Source organism: Dermacentor albipictus, chromosome 1, assembly GCF_038994185.2.
Source record: "Dermacentor albipictus isolate Rhodes 1998 colony chromosome 1, USDA_Dalb.pri_finalv2, whole genome shotgun sequence".
Taxonomy (NCBI): Eukaryota; Metazoa; Arthropoda; class Arachnida; order Ixodida; family Ixodidae; genus Dermacentor; species Dermacentor albipictus.
This window is the reverse complement of record NC_091821.1, coordinates 56,742,014-56,759,450: the sequence shown is the minus strand read 5'-3', so window position 1 is coordinate 56,759,450 and position 17,437 is coordinate 56,742,014. Positions and strand designations below refer to the sequence as shown.

Sequence of the window (17,437 nt, the reverse complement as noted above, 5' to 3'; positions counted from 1 at the left end):
TCAGCAGCCTAACACCATAGCCACTGAGCAACCACGGCGGGTGAAAAACGCGCTTATGAAGACATGCAAGACTCTATGCCTATACGAAAGATTACAAAAAAAGTTCATAAAGATCGCCTGAGGGGCTACGTCTAAGATTCTTGGATATGACTCGGTCTAAAATTAATAAATATGCAGGTTTTAAGACAAAATGATATTTCATTGCTGCGAAAGCATCATAACGGCGACAGAAATCGTAACTTGTGCGATACACAATACAATTATTTAGGGAGAAAATTTTACTAATTAACTTTCTTCATTTCTTTAGAGGTCAGAGTGTTCTTCAATGGCCCTATTTAAGTCAGCCACCTTCTTCCTCAATTTGCGATTCAGCCGGTGCTGCTTCCAACGCGCCTGTATCGAACGTTTGGCCTCTATCAGATGGGCCAGGCGGCTGTCCATGATGATGACGTCTTCGTCTGTTTCTATGGTCTTTGTGGCTGAGCGCACTGCATCGCGGAGTTCCGCAGTCCAGGTTTCGATCTCTGTGATGTTTTGTGCTGTGGTGAGGCGCCCTTTACGGAATTCGTCCCAGTCCGTCCACTTATGTATAATGGTATTGCTCCGTAATTGGTTGGGTATCGTAATTTCGAGGATGTAGTGGTCACTGCCCAGGTCGACGCCCGTGTTGTGCCATGTTACTTTGCCCGTGTGGTCATTTTTTATGAACGTAAGGTCTGGTGTGGTGTCTCGTGCTACGGAGTTGCCGATGCGCGTAGGATGCGCGGGGTCCGTGATTAGGACACATTTGTGGTCCAGGGTATCCTGTAATAAGTCCCGTCCCTTGGCCGTGTCCTTCACATAACCCCACGCTCGATTGGCGGCGTTGAAGTCCCCTCCGATCAGCAACGTGTTGTCTCTGGCTTGGGTGCTGGCTGTGTGTAGTAGGGTCTTGAATTTCTGTGTTTGGTGCTTGGGGTTACTGTAGATGTTTACGATGAACAGGCTGCCTTTCCGTTGTTTGCTTGGGATGATTTCGGTGAAGGCGTATTCCACCCTGCTGCGGCCGTGTTTGAGTTGGTGCTCGATGAACGTGCGCCCTTTGCGGACGAACGTGCAGACGCCCCGTCCCTCCCCTTGGCTAACGTTAGCGCGATACCCAGGGAGGGTGGGGGTCACCGTCGCCGTTTCTTGTAGCAGGATAATGTCGGGTTTCTTGTTTACTGTGGTAATATGTTGTTGCAGCACTGCTTTCTTGTTGTTGCAACTGTGACAGTTCCACTCCCAGACCGTAAGGCCTGGTAGCGATGCTATTGTGGATTGGTGTTGGGACATAGTTGTGTCGAGGGTGGGGCTTGCGTCTGTTCTTGGAGGTATGGGTGTTTGTCCAATTCCGCTGAAAAGATGGGGCTGTAGACTATGGGCTTGAGGGTGTGTTCAATGAATTCGAAACGCTCGTGTATGGTGCGGAAGGACGTGGTGATCAGTTCCTCCAGCCGTGCCAGTCGTTGGTCGGTCACGGCAGCGGTGCTGGCGTGGGTGTTGGCGAGCACTTCAATTTTGGCTTCGAGCTGAGTTTCCAAGTGGGTCAGGTCCTTGTTATGTCGCGATGAAGTGGTTTCTTGGTGGTTGGGTCAGTGATCTTCTCCTCCTGCGGCGCGTCTTGGGTTTTGTCCTTTGATTCTGTGACTTGGTGCGATAGCGTGTCGGAGTTCTGCTCGGGGACAACGGTGGGTGTTGTTTCGGTGCGTGCTCGTTTCTTGGTTGTTGGATCAGTGGTCTTCTCCTCCTGGGGCTCGTCTTGGGTTGTGTCCATTGATTGTATGCCTTGGTGTGGTGGGTGTAGGTGTAGGTGTCTCGGGTGACTGAGCTGGCTCTCTCCATGGATGGGCTTGCTGTGCTTGAAGTTCTTCCTTGACCTCGGCTAGCTCTTCGGCAAGCCGGCGCGTGGTTTCTACCAGGGTCGCATTGGTTGCGCGGAGTTGTTCGAGTTCCTTGTAGTAGGGGCTGGTAGTCCACACCTGCCAGCTGCTCGGTGTGCTTCGGCCACTAGTGGCGCTGTTGGAGCTGTCGCTGCTGCCTTTAACTTCGTCCTTGGCTACGTCGGCCCAGCTGACTGTCACGGGAGCGCGATCGCTTTGCGCCGCAGCTGTTCCTGTCCGACGAGTCACGGCCGCGGGATGCGCTACGCGAGGCATGACGGGAAGCGTAACGTGATGCGTGGCGTGAGGCATGGAGCGACGCGCTGCGGGATCCGCCACGGGAAGCGCTGCGCGAGTGGGAGCGTCCCAGGCGTGGAAAGGCGCTTGACTCGAGTGCTTGCTTTCGCTGTTCTTCGGCGTTACGGCGTTCCCATCGCCGTCGCCGCACGACGTACGGAACCTTGTATTTGGCTCTGCAGAGGTGGTCTCCAGTGGGGTGTTCTTCGCCACAGAGCTTGCACTTGGGGACACACTTGTGGCCCTCTCTGGGATTAGAAACACCGCATGAAAGACAAACACGTACGTTTGGTGTGGGGCACACGTCGCGCCTGTGGCCGACCTTCCCGCATACTTTGCACACTTCTATTTGCTTCCTGTAAGAGTGCATGGATAGAGCGTGGATCCCTAACGCACATACTTGGGAACCTTGGTATCGTTGAACACAACAATTATTGTAGTCGTGTTCCCGATACGCTTCGCTCCCACGGCGAGGGGGTTGTACTTTGTAACGATCTCCTGCATTATTGCGGCTTCGCTGTCCTCAAGCGCTATGCCCCTGATCACGCCCTTGACTGTGTCGTGGGACATCGTTCCGTAAGCGCTCACTTCGTATATATTGCCTTGGACGTTGATAGCTTGTATTCGAGCATACTTCTTCGCTCGCTCCTCACACGGAGTGCTGAGCACCATAATGTTCTGATGGATATTGGGACACGCCATATCCTCAGCTCGATCTGCCTTCTCAATTCCCGCTGCCGCCATGATGGCAGTAGCCATGCATGCAGCTCCCGCCTTGGAAATATCGAGCCCTCCGCGCGGCCGCACGACGATCTTAATTTCTTCCGCTGGCATTGCGGGCATGCGAGCCGCCCGAATAACTGCGGTCCTGACGTTCTTGTGGAATTTAGTCTTCTGCTGAGAGCTCGGAGTATCGGTACGAGAATTCTACTCACCCTGCGTTGCATGCAGGCGTGTTCGGCTCGTGTTCCCACCGTTGTGCAGCCATCCGGGCGTGCGATGAAATTCCCTGGGCATAATTTCTTCTCCCTCTACTTGCACGCGCATTTGGGAAACCTGGGAACCATGCGTCAAAGATGTGGGGAAAACCTCCATGTTGTCGTGGCAGTAGCACGGCTGTCTAGGCCAAGCAGACCTTGGCTTCGCTTAGGCCTAGCAATGCCTCTTGGCGGTGAACCAGGTAAAGTCCGATAAATCGATGAAAAACGCACCTTTGGTGGAAAGTCGGGTGTCGGAGGATAGCGGATACCTTCACGATCACAGTGGTAAAACAATCTTCGGGATCCAAACTAATTAGCACTGCGAAAGCGGGCATTAATGACGGAGCCGATATGAGCACTTCTTTGTCAGCAATGGCTCATACCCAACCGATGCATCCAACCGATGTGGTCATCACATGAAAGCCAGCATACGAAACTACAAAGCAACTCGCCTGACTCCAATCTAAAGACCAGGGCACGTCTTCACGAAACTCTCCCACGCTAAAATGTTCCTACGTTAAGAGAAAGAAAAAAAAGCAAATGCCAGCAAACCAAGATGGTGAATATACCAATAGCAGGTACGCCAGTCGCAAGCAGAACTTAATAACGAAAAGCTTTGAAATTTCAATCCCAGGTATGTCGAGTGCAGTCATCCTTAGTCTTCGAAGCCATTATCGTTGCCGACCTCTCTGCCTTCTTCTACACATCGCGAATCGTGTCTTGAATTGCTGCTCATGTGAAAAGGCTCTGAGATACTCGAAGAAAATTACAAGTGCTAAATAAATCAGGCAGCTGCCGGGAACCAGTATATAAAGCCACGTCGACTGAAGACCAACTGCATTTGCACTCTGCGGCAGCAGCAGCGTGGCGCTAGTCCTGTGGCTGCATTCCTAACCGGGGAATTCTTTCTGCAAACGCAGGTCAGTATACACCACAACTTGAGCCTCCTCCGCCGCTACTTGATATTGCCGCCTGCTGCTGCTGCTGCAGCGAGTGTCCTTGTTGCATGTGTACAAATTTTCTGCAATGGCCGATACTGCTCAGTGTGCTTCATGTAGCCTAACATTTCTCGACGATACACCTTCCATTTTATGCGTGAGCTGTGGTTGCAGGTACCACTTAGGAAGTTGTTCGGGGGAGGACGAAATAACCATGGCTCGAAAAAAGGAAAAAAAAAGTGGAACTGTGAAGCCTGCAAACCTACAGCAACGATTGATCTTGACAGCTCAGCAGATGCACGCTCTATGACTGATGTGTTCAATGAGCTAGCTGCCATAAATCAAAAGCTGCTTGAAGTAAACGTAATAAAGAAAAACGTAGAGTTGTTACTGAATCTGAAGGCTAGCTGTGGACGGCATCGAGTCCTTGGTGACACTTGTTTCCGAGAAGTATGATACGCTACTGGATAAAATGACAGCTCAGGAAAACAAAATTGGCACGTTAGAGAAAAGAGTTGCCGCCATTGAAGCGTCAGGGGACTGTGAAGAAACAAAAAAACTCAAAAGTGACCTTAATCAACTTGAGCAGTATGGACGACGACACAACATGGAAATACACGGCATAAGGTTTACCGAGAATGAGGACTTGCTCAGCAAGGTTAACATCCTTGCTATTGAACTCGGTCTGCAGCCTGTAACTACAAGGGAACTCGATGCTGTTCATAGACTTCCAGCGAAACAAGGAAAAACACAGCCGATACTACTGATTTTTCAGTCTCGAACTACTAAAGAATAGCTCAAAAAGAGAGCTGTCTTGCGGGAGAAGAAATCAACTGTGGGTTTGCGTGAGAACCTTACAGCTACGAACAAGAGACTATTTTGACTAATGAAAGCAAAGGCAACTGAAAAGGATTACATGTTTACATGGATAAAGGAAGGAAAGCTGTTTGTCAGGAAACGTCATGGGGATTGCGCAATCAGAATTCAATCAGAAGATGACTTGTCCAAGATAGAATAGAAGCTGACAATGTCAGTAACACTGATATAAAATGGCAGAGCTACTTAGCCAAAGAGACAACCAATACTATAGTCAAGCAACGTTCCGAGTAGATGTGGGCAACTATGTTCATAACAGGCAATGCTTCTCAGTTTTTCACATGAGCGCTAGAAGCCTCAGGAACAAATTTGACGAAGTTAACATGCTTCTTGACTCTCTGCATTATAGTTTCAATGTCTTGGCTTTTACAGAAACCTGATTCAGTTCTAATGATTTTATTCCCGAACTTGAAGGTTACAGCTGTGTGTCTATTTCGCGATGTAAACGAAGAGGTGGTGGCGTTGCATTCTATTTTCGCAATGACGTATTGTACAACGAGTTAAAAGAGTACAGTATGGTTAACGATGATTGCGAATCACTTGTGGTTGAGTGTGGCGGCCTATTTCTTGCTGTCCTGTATCGTCCACCTGCAGGTAGTGTGAATATTTTTTTGCAAACTGTTGAAAAGATCCTGGAGCACAGCTTGTTGTTGAAAGTGCCCGTGTTACTCACTGGTGACTTTAATATTGACCTCCTTCTTGAGAACTCTCATAAATGTGATCTACTAGATGTTATTCACTCTTATGGTTGTCGGAATTTAATCGAAGCGCCAACAAGAATTAATGCTGAAACAAGTACAGTGTTAGACTTGTGTATAACGAACCATTTAAGCGATGAAATGGTCTCGGGCATAATATCTAGCGGCATCAGTGACCACTTACCAATCTTTTGCATTATACCGCGCTCCAATCATCATAGTGTTTCGCAGAATGGGAAAGAAGCCAGAGCAAGTAGAAAAATAAGTGACAATAACATTACGAAGTTCCAAGAGCTTGTGACTAACACCGATTGGAGTGTAATAGAGAGAGAAAAAAATGTTGACCAGGCTTACAGTAAGTTTATAGCATTCTTTAAAAAAATTTATGACACTTGTTCCCCACTAGAAATGCGCAAAACACACCGAAAAATTAGAAAGCCTTGGGTCTCCTATGAACTATATAAAGAAATTGAACGCCGTAAAAAGTTATTTGAAACATTCAATAAATCGAAAGATCCACACGTCCTGCAAGCTTACAAGCAGCTTCGAAATAAAACAAACTCTAAAATGAAGAAGGCTAAACGTGAGTACTATCAGAATAAGTTTACTGCGGCTGCAAACAATCCTTCACTGCTTTGGAGAACATTTCGAGAATTAATGACGGGCAAAAAAGTGTACTGTCCTCAGTCAACAGTTATCGACGGGATACCATTATCAGGGAAATGCCTAGCCAACAAATTTAACTCGAATTTCCAGGTTTCTGCTGCGCAGTGTAGCGATGCTCCTGTAGGCCGATGTGAAGCATACAAAGGATGTTCTGATATGCCCACCATATTCCTGTACCCAACAAGCCCAGCCGAGATAGCAGACGTCATATCTACACTAAAGAATAACTGCGCATGCGGAGCGGACGAAATAAGTACAAAGCCTATAAAGAGTGTAGCGCAAGTTATATGTCACCCGCTTTCGCATATCTGGAACCTCGTCTTATCGAGTGGTGAATTTCCCGTGCTCATGAAAATTGCGAGAGTAGTGGCACTGCATAAGGGGGGTGCGTTAGATAACCTCAATAATTTCAGACCCATTTCAGTTCTTCCTATCTTTTCTAAAATCCCTGAACGCATTTCAAATAAAAGAATAGTTGGGCACTTGACAAAAAACAAAGCAATAGTACCAGCACAATTCGGGTTTCAGAAACAAAAGTCTACTGAGCAAGCGCTTTTGCATGCGAAAGACCACTTAATTAAGAACTTTGAAAAACAGACTTACACTATTGGAGTATTTTTGGATTTCCGAAAGGCTTTTGACTCAATTAATCACGATATTTTGCTCCGAAAGTTACCCTGGTATGGCATAAGAGGTGTAGCATATACTTTAATCAAGAACTATCTCAGCTCCCGTAAGCAGTTTGTTTGCCTAAATGATGCTAAGTCCCAACTTCTTGATTTAAACTGCGGTGTTCCTCAGGGCTCAATTCTAGGCCCAACTTTGTTTCTTCTCTATATCAATGATATTGTTAACATCCCAAACACACAGTGCATAACTTTGTATGCAGATGACACCAGCGTTTTCTTCTCTGATCACAACATTCAAGAAGCATTTACCGCAGCCAATAGATGGATGGGGGACCTCAACTGTTGGCTAAATTCAAATAAAATACAACTGAACTGCGAAAAAACAAAGTACGTCATATTTAGACCTAAAGGAAAGCAGCTGATGGGTCATTACGAGTTAAATTTTGGGGGGCGCATTATAGAAAATACGAAGTGCGTAAATTTTTAGGCGTATGGTTTAACGAAAACCTGTATTGGTCCATTCATGTGGAGAACCTCAGAGCCGACATTCGTAGAGCGACGGGAATGATTAACATGTTAAAGCATCTTATTCCAATGAATTTAAAGAAACAGCTATATTACGCACTAATTCACTCTCGTCTACACTATTCCCTTCTGGTCTGGGGAACTACTACCAAAACTAACCTTATGTTACTATATAGGCTGCAAAAAAGAGCCGTAAGGGCAGTTTGTAACCTACCTGTTCTTGCACACACTAAACCGTTTTTTGATAAGCTTGGCATACTCCATATAGATCGCCTATTTTTGCATAAACTATCGCTCGAGGCGTTCCGTCTCCGTCAAGCTGATCACATACAATTTAATCAGACCTTCGCCACCAAAGAAACTCCGTATAATCTCAGACATGACCCAATCTCTGTACCGCTTACTCGCACGAACTACGGGAAACAGGCATTACACTTTCAAATATCAACCTTACTAAACAATAATCCCGCAATCGTGGAACAATTACAAACCTCGAAATCAAGCTTGAAGTTCAAGAAATCTGTTAAAACGTATTTTCTTCGCTACTTTATTGTATAACTTCCTTATGTACCACAATGTCATTGTTTTGTTTTCCTTGTTAACATGTACTGATTGAGATTCGAATTGTTAATCGCTTTTGATATGTTATCATATTTCGAAAATTGTAACACTTGTTGTGCTGTTGTTTGCTTCAGAGTGTCAACATGCTTTGGGTGCTGCAGCCTTTGTTAGGCAAGAATACTGCCTCTTGCTGCAACACCTGAGACAGCTGTATGTCTCAAACAACAAATAAATGAAATGAAATGAAATTGTAAGGTTACTGTTCCCTACATGATGCAGCGCACGGATTGAAACTCTGCTATGGCACAGAAATTCATGCCAATTTGTTCAAAAATTACAAACTAATTCGACTTCATAGATTATTTCAGTATAACACTTGGAGTACCACTGTACGTTCCTCACTGCAGTGCTGCTGTTCTAGTTATGTCTTTGTGACTGATATAAAATGTAATGTTTGGATGGAAAGATCAGGTTGGATCAGTGCTTGCACTTTTAAAAGAAAGTTTTGACTATACTTTGCAAAGCTCTGAACCTACGAACAGTTTATTGGACTATCTGGATGTTACTTCAATTTGCCAGGTCTGCTCACAGCAGACCTCTGGAATGTGGTGCTTGGGTGAGAGCTCACAAGGCACCTGAAAAACAAAACAAAAGCCAATCTTTTTCACTTCTTCAAAAATATTCATTTAAGCAAGAACAGCCTGGCCTGTATGCACACAGCTAAGAAACGTGGAGCAGTCAAAAACAGATCATAAAACATCAGGGCAACAAAGAAGCTTTTAACTAATTGTTGTTTGAAAGAGATTGAGCTGCCAGTCCACTCAGGTATTAAATTGATCACAAATTATTTTAAACATTTCTGCAGGAGCTGCTATGTAGTACATGACCTATAGGAGTAGGCAACTGGCCAACAAATCTTTGTGTGCCTGCTTGTACAGATGTCTCGTAGTTATATCTCAAGTGGTTACACTGTTATATAGTAAAATTCAGGCGGGAATAAAACCAGCCGCAAACATCAGACTACCTGGGAATTATCACCAAAACATAAATATCTAGTAAATCAAATGAACAATCGATTACGAAGGGTTTAAAACCTTGACCGCGATTTTGTAGCGATCCCTTTTCCGATGCTACTCCTTTTGCTCATTGATCTGACCGACATTCCGCTATCGTTATTAACTAGAACAGCCAGCCGTGGAAGGTGGGTTATAAGAGTGGCAAACATCGAGCGCAAAGCATCGCAAGAAAATCGCATCCCTTATTAGGCAGTGCTACAAGCCACTGTCTTTAACAATCGCAGGAACTCACATCCTGTTCTTCGGATGAAAATATTAATGAAAACGAGCGTCTGATTGACATGTCTCGATTAAAAAGAAATTTCGCTGTTGTAATGTCGGTCTATATTTGCCCTACAATATAAAAGACAAATACACGAGCACGTCGAAGAACACAACCAATGCAGACAAGTTCTCGCGAAGCTGGACTTCCATCTGAACACTATCAATAAAGTAATCTTCGCACAAGCTAATATCCGTTCAAGTGTCAAACATCGCAGTCGCGTGCGAACTCGCGATGCCCGTGACACATCGACATGCATTACACACATAACTTGCGGAAATTCATATTTACGGAAGAATTTCTTGCCGGGAAGCTACCGAGAAAACAGTAACTTTCAGCGTTTAGGTAATTATTTGCCCATTAAGTCCCAACAATCAGCGGTGGTAGCACATCACTCCATAAAGCAAGTAAGCGGTAAGAAATATTACATTTCACGGAAACTATCCTCGTGAAACTCTTTGCTAAATGTGCACAGCAACATCGTCAACGTACGCTCAGAAAGTGCTCTGTTGTCGCTCCACAAAGCTTACTACATGAACCAGAAGCTGCGAGAATGCGCGCAAGCGTCAGACCTGCTTACCTTCAATGTGGTCGGCAAACGGCTCCTTCGTCTCGCAGGCACCACGCGACGACGCTCTTTCCAGCGCGAACACTGTCGAATTGACGATGAACACCAGCGCACGAAAGCACAACTTTCAACAAATTCTTCCACGCACCATAATTCGAAGCCACAGTATGAGGTATTCCTCGAGCAAACGCGGACAGGCGAGAACAAAGGCAGCTCGGACGGGCGCTGTAGTACACAAGACACTGGCGTATCACAGGAAACATAAGGCGAACTAATGGCGTTACACGAGTCCAGAGGTTTCCTGATGGTTAATGCACACGGTACGGATCACAGTTTGCTTAGGCACTTCGAAAATATGATTAAATTACCGTGTAACTGCAACGAGCACTCTCACCGCTCACAGCAACACAACGTGGCCCAACTCACCGTCAACCGGATGGATGGATGGCTGTTATGGGCGTCCCCTTTGGAACGGGGCGGTGGGTTGCGCCAACAAGCTCTTGCTACTATACTAAAAATAACACTATGAACTACCATGCCCAAATTTTCTCATCCCCTATTGCGAACTGTGCTTTTGTACGTCTCCGTCTTTTGTCGTTTCCCTACTTTACTTCCACCAATCCTCCAGTCGCCTCTTACTAATGTCTATTGCGTACATGTTTGCTTTACCACTGCTCCCTCTGAACCCAAGGGCTTCAAGGAGGCCAGTGGTGCCTAAATCGACGGCTGGGTAGGCGTCTTCACATTCTAATAAAACATGCTCCGTAGTTTCCCTAGCTTTACCACAGCAAGCACATGCTTCTTCTTCCTTCTTATATCTCGCTTTATAGGTGCGTGTTCTAAGGCATCCTGATCTCGCTTCGAAAAGTAATGAGCTTCCCTTCGAGTTATCATAAATGGTTTCTTTCCTGATTTCGTTTTTTCCTCTTAAGTAGTTACTCATGGCAGGTTTCTTTTCCATTGCCGCCACCCATGAGATTAATTCAGCTTCTCTGACTTTCCGCTTGACCTTTCTTGTTGTGTTGTCCACCCTACAGGCCGCATACTTGCTGGTAAGCTTCCTAGCTCTTTTCCTCCACTGTGAATCAATGTTTTTCCTGTACAGATACCTGAACACTCTCCCAGCCCATTTACTTTCTTCCATATTCCTCAGCCGTGCTTCATACTCAATTTTACTGCGAGCTTCCCTCACTTCAAAACTAGTCCAGCCCATATCACCCTGCACAGCTTCATTTGTAGTCTTCCCGTGAGCGCCCAATGCGAGGCGACCCACTGACCTTTGGTTCCCGTCGAGTACTGATTGTACCCCTGATTTATAGCAAACAACCGCATTTCCAAAAGTAAATCCTGGAGCCATTACACCTTTCCCCATACCTCGGAGGACCTCGTACCTATTGTATCCCCATAGCGCTCTGTGCTTCATTATAGCTGCATTTCTCTTCCACTTTACTGTTATGGTTTTTTCCTGTGTTTCCATATATCCATTGCCTTCGTTTATCCATATACCAAGGTATTTATATTCTGTTACCCGAGGTATTTCTTGGCCCTGTATCTCCACTGTCTGTTCACTGTTTTCATTGAATACCATAACACATGATTTTCTAACACTAAACTTCAAACCTAAATCTTTGCCTTCCTGTCCACAGATATTAGCCAGACGTTGCAAATCACTTTGCTTGTTAGCTAGCAACACAATGTCGTCCGCATAAAATAAACCTGGGAGTTGCTGCTCTATTATTGTACCCGCCTGTTTGTATGAGAGATTAAAGCCGATATTACTTCCTTCTAGCGCCCTCTCCATCCTCACCATGTACATCATAAACAACAGCGGGGATAAAGGGCACCCCTGCCTCAGTACCTTGTTGATATGAACTTTCTCCTCACTCCTCATCCCTTCCCATTCAACGCAAACGGTATTTTCTAGGTAAATCTCTCTCAAAAGCTGTATACAATCGTTACCTAAGCCTTCCCCTTCCAAGATATCCCACAAAATGTTGCGGTCCACGTTGTCGTAGGCTCCTGTAATGTCTAAAAAGGCCACATACAACGGTCTGCTTTCTGCTTTTGATATTTCAATACACTGAGTAAGAACAAACAAGTTGTCATCCAAACACCTACCTATTCTGAAGCCATTCTGAAGCTCTCCGAAGGTGCCATTATTCTCTGTCCATGCTTGAAGCTTTAATTTGATTGCCTGCATTGCTAGCCTGTATATTACCGATGTAATGGTCAACGGTCTATACGAGTGAATTCTGTCTTTCTCCCCCTTTCCTTTATAAATCAAATTCATTCTACTTTGTCGCCAACTGTCTGGTATTCGTCTATCTTTTAAAGTTCTTTCCACTGCTTTCACCAGAGCTTCCTTACTTTTTGGTCCTAGTTCATTTATCAGCCTAATGGGAACCTCGTCTAGCCCTGTGGCTGTACGCTTAGGAATTTTCTCTTCCACTTTCTTCCAGTTTAAATTTGTTAGCACCAGCTTCTTTTCCCCTTGGGTCTCTTTCATGCTCTTTTTTTCAACAAGTATAACCTCGTCATTGCCTTGGAAAGATTCGGCTGTTGCTTTTCGGATGTAATTTATTGCCGCTTCTCCTTCGAGTCTGTTTTCATCTTCGTCTAGGATATGTTGTTGTATTGTTGTTGACTTCCTGCCTAATAATTTTATGCGGTTCCAAAATATTCTAGGTGCGGCCTTCTGTTTCTCACGTATTTCTGACAACCAACGTTCACTTGCACCTTTTAATTTTGCTTGCACCAGTATTTGAACCATAGACTTTTTCTCCCGGTATATTTCCCATTTACTAGTTACTTCATCCTGTGGCAACTGCGCCTTCTTTGCCTGTCTGTGCTCTCGAGATGCTTTCTGTCGTTCGGCGATCGCTTCTCGTATCTCCTTGTTCCACCAGCTTTTCGGTTTCTTTTTTCCTTTCCAACGAACATGTTGGTTCTCTTCCCGTATTTCTGTCTTTACTACACTTATAAGCTCACCATATTCCCACTCTTTACTTGGCCATTTGCCAAGTCCTTCCTCAACTCTAGTGACTGTATTTGCTATTTGTTCAGCGTTCAAATTTGGACTGGCCATTTTGCTCTCCTTGCTCTCTTTCCCAACTACATATCCCATTTTCAATATGATGCGTTTATGGTCACTCCATATGCTGTTAAACCCTTCCTCATCGATGACCATTTCTCTCAACTTATCATGAATTCCTTCTGTCATCAGACAGTAATCAATGGTCGATTGCCGGTTTCCCACTTCCCACGTGATCTGTCCTTCACACTTAGGCCCTGTATTCACAATCACGAGGTTATTTTGCTCACAAAGGTCCCGCATTGACTTCCCGTTATTTTCGGTATAGCCATCTAAATCCTGTATGTGGGCATTCATGTCACCTAATAGGACAATTTCAGCACCACTCCCGAAACCCTTAATATCAGCGCTTATGCATTCCACTAACTCTTTATTCTTTTCTGTGCAATTTTTTCCGGTCCACAAATACGTAACGCCCAGCCAAGTTTCTTTCCCACTCATTGTACCCGATAACCAAAGATGCTATTGACATTGTGAATTTACTCTTTTCTATTTGGGTCCCTGATGGATGAGCGTTCCGACTCCCCCTCCCCTTCTTTCCGACTTAGTTCTGTTGCACCCTTCCCAAACATAATTGTTAATAACTGGTGGCTCTTCTGAGTCTCTAAGGTGCGTTTCTGTAACCGCATACACCCCTATTTGTTCTCTGTGTAACTGCTGGCCAGTCACACTGCGGCAGCGCCGCACTGCGGTTAAAAAGTGAATTCAGCCTCCGAGATCTACATTTCCTTTTAGGGCATGCATCTTGGAAAAGCATGGCCTTCGAGATTCAAAAAAGTCGTTGCTGGAAGGAAGGCTGGTATTTAAACACAAATTATTGAGTTTAAAGTGTCTTGGTGCGCTGCCTTGTTTTTTTAAAGTATATGCAGAGATTTTAGACGAACTATGCGCGAACTTTTGCCGGCGGACACGAGCCAATCAGCGCGCATCAGGTGCAGCTCCGTCGCTTGGGATGGCGCACGGTGTGCGGGCAGCCGCGATAACTGTGACACCCAGGTACCGATCAGAAATTCGGAATCGCCACACATATATACGCTTCTTATGGCGCCCAGTGGCGTGTTTTTGAGAATGTCAGGCCTTATCTTGAATAGGTAGAACCATATTTGCTCGTAGTGTAAGAAATAAAGGCGACAAAATGTGGCGATGGCTGGCTTGCAGCGGCAGCGGAACTTCGGCCAAAGTGAAACAGGCGTACTGTTTGCATGCTCGCGTAATCAAATACGGTCATACTCCGCACACAACTTTCATACTCAGCCAACTCACAATTATAAATTGTTCAGTTGTACGCCCAAGCAAGCATTTACGGGATCCGCGCTGCCCTACTTCGACGCGTGCTAATATCGACACAGCAGCTACTCGTACTTGTGGTCAGCGCGAAAGCGGCACGGACAAAAGGAAGAAACACAACAACACGGCGCTGTTTCTTCGGAGTGTTTGTTCCGTGTTTCCGCGTTGCTTTTGCGCTGTTGCTAAATGTACGATGAATCGTAACCAACTCGCCCACTTTCCTATCTCGCTACAGCAATCACACACAGTTTTGAAAAGAAAGGCACTTCTAGCATCAACCGCCGTTTCTGCATTGGTTAGTTACCAAACTTTTGTGTAGAACCTGCGTGAGTAGTAGAGAAAAGGTATCATGACAAGGCCGAGGGCTGAAAAAAAAAATAGCGTAGAAAAAGCAACATGCCAAAAAGTGCTTTGAAGACCACGGTTTTGAGGTGGAGCAGTGGCAGCGTCTCCCAATGTTCGAGGTTTTTTTTTTCAGCTTAGAGCATCAGAAACGTTATAGATATTTAATTTCACTACATTCTTTCGAACTAGGCGTTCTGAAAGTTAGCGGCAGATCCAGTTTAGCTTTGGAGGTGGCAGCGCTTGCATTTCCCGCTGATGGCTGCAAAGAAATCTTACGAACGTAATATAGAGACAATCGTAATGTACGTATTAGATATTTATGTGTAATGAGGCTATCATGAAACCAATATAACACCGCGAACAGCTACTTAAATGGTTGTATAATCATATACACTCACAGCAAAGCGGCGGATTGGCCGCGCGGCATCCGCCTCTTTTGCAGTTCATGTAGCGGAAGCCATCGAACACTGCGCGTCGTGCCACCGCGTCTCTAGCCGCCGCGCAATTGTTATGTCTCGTGAGGGATTATTCGCTGCATGAGGCTTTGATGTACGTATGTACTGTTGATGGCGCGTGGTGATCAATACGGCCAAGATAGATAGGGAGGGGGAGGCAGGTGCACCCCCCCCATGTTTTTTTTTTTACTTTGATACGCCAGTAGGTAAAGTTAATACATCTTTCAGGTAGACGACCTATCTGTAGCATGTGTAAAAAGATAATCACTGGGCGCACTCTATGTTACCTGGATGTGCACTCGAGGGAGTACTCAGCCAGGTAACATAGAGTGCCCACGCAGGTAACATAGTGCTCATATATATATATATATATATATATATATATATATATATATATATATATATATATATATATATATATATATATATATAAATTAAGCAGAATAATTCCCAAACTGGAGGCGAAGCGGAGCATCTGCAAGACGGCTGCTATGAGAACCGTCTTAAACATTCAATGAACTATATTTGATAGCCTAGCTGGCACAAAACGTTCATGAAAGTCTTGCATATTAGGTTAAATACTGCAGATTTCTGCATCTGACTTGCTACTGGAGAAAAGCAGGTTGAAAAAGTAAGAAATACTTTATATATTAAGAGAATGCATAGCATAAATCATTTGTATACACCATCCTATTTCATGGCGTGCTCAATTTTCCGCACAATATAGCCACAATTAGTGCCGGTCGGCATGTCTAGTGTGAGGGGTGCAAGCAGTGCCTTTTCCCTGAATCTGCCAGTGACTAACATACAGTACAGATAGCTCTAACTGTACTATTTGCAAAAGATGCTCACTGCGCACATTCTGTTACCTACATGTGCACTCAAGTGCACATGTAGGTAACATATAAAGAGTACATGCACCATATATAGATTAATGCTCTATGTTACCTGCGTGTGCACTGAAGTGCACACCTAGGTAACATCCCGCCGTAAACACAAAGGGCACATCCTACAATAATTAAAATCAGGGTTGTTTTCTTGGGGCAAAGGAAAGGATAAGTCAAGATTTAGTACTTACAATGACTCTGCAGAGTGTATCAATGGCTGTCGCACAGTACAGATATATCTGCCTGTATTATATGTACAGACAGTTGTTATGTGCACTCTATGTCACCTACATGTGCACTCAAGTGTACACTCAGGTAACACATAGTACACACCCAGTTAACATCCTGCCGTAAACATAAAGGACACATCCTAGAGGCATAATAAATGTCACTTCCTCGAGGTATACGTTAGGATGAGTAAACATGTGGTACACACAAAGTTGGCGTCCCGGAGGTCACACAAAGGACAAGGAATCATAAAGGTCACATAGGGCACAAGAAGGAAACATAAAGGAAACATAAAGGCAATGACCATTTTCATAGGGGAGGGACCTGAAAATAAGCTCAGCACAATCAGGACAAGCCAGTAATTAAGTTTGCTAAATAATATTGCTGCTGACGTGATGAAAAGAACAAAAATAGAATTTGATGTAGTAGGAAATCATTCACACACATAACGGTGCAACAACACTTATGTCTGTTATTTACGTATGATTTCTCTATAGGATAGACTAAATGAAATTCTGATACATTACGTGCCATAACCACGATACACATATGAGGCATGCCGTAGTGAACATGGCAAAAGAGCAGAAACGGAAATAGCTGAAAAACACAAGACAACATGACGCACAGCTTTTCCGTCATATATGTCTGCGCTATGAAGCATTGTGTGTTGCAGGACGCCAGATGAGTTCTGACCATGCAGTTTCTTTCTTTTTTAGTATTTTAGGCCCCATTGTGCGCCGCGAGTGCGGCTACGAATTGAACCTGGCACACGGTGTTTCATCAGCCGATCGTGCCACGCGCACGGAGCCAAATCAGCCACTTTTGGACCACAGGTGCTCTTCCTGAATAATGGCATGTCGCCGACCCACTGAAGAGAATCGCAGGTTGCTAATCTGTTAATTATAGAAAATTGACAACTTATGCTTTCTGCTTCATAGTTTTTTTTTCGTTTCATTGCACTTTAGTAGTGATTTCTTTTTCCTATTGCCTTCCGCAGTAAAGCCCCAGACGTGACCGCCATCCGCAAATGTATTTTCCCCGTGAACGTGACGCGTGCGGTGGCCACGTCCACGGAGTGTTTGCGTTCTTTCCCGGGCATTGAACAGCTCAGCTGTAATTTTCTGTTCGGGGTGTGATCATGCCGCGGTCGCGCTCAACTCGTGCGCG

General features: G+C 45.0%; 2 protein-coding genes across 2 annotated transcripts in view; one reads left to right on the top strand and one right to left on the bottom strand.

Moving 5' to 3' along the window:
- Positions 1-30: 30 nt before the first annotated feature.
- LOC135899355 (uncharacterized) lies at positions 31-8,192 on the bottom strand. Its single transcript, XM_065428602.1, has 2 exons — positions 3,410-8,192; positions 31-3,254 (listed from the first exon to the last, which is right to left on the bottom strand). The coding sequence occupies exon 2, from the start codon at positions 1,312-1,314 to the stop codon at positions 304-306; it is 1,011 nt and encodes a 336-aa protein (XP_065284674.1). The 5' UTR covers positions 1,315-3,254; positions 3,410-8,192; the 3' UTR covers positions 31-303.
- The window catches only part of LOC135899298 (nose resistant to fluoxetine protein 6-like), a 97,159-nt gene continuing 83,788 nt past the window's right edge, over positions 4,067-17,437 (top strand). Inside the window, exon 1 of the mRNA XM_070521127.1 lies at positions 4,067-4,098. The gene's annotated coding sequence lies outside the window, so the exon portion shown is untranslated. The remainder of the gene's footprint in view (positions 4,099-17,437) is intronic.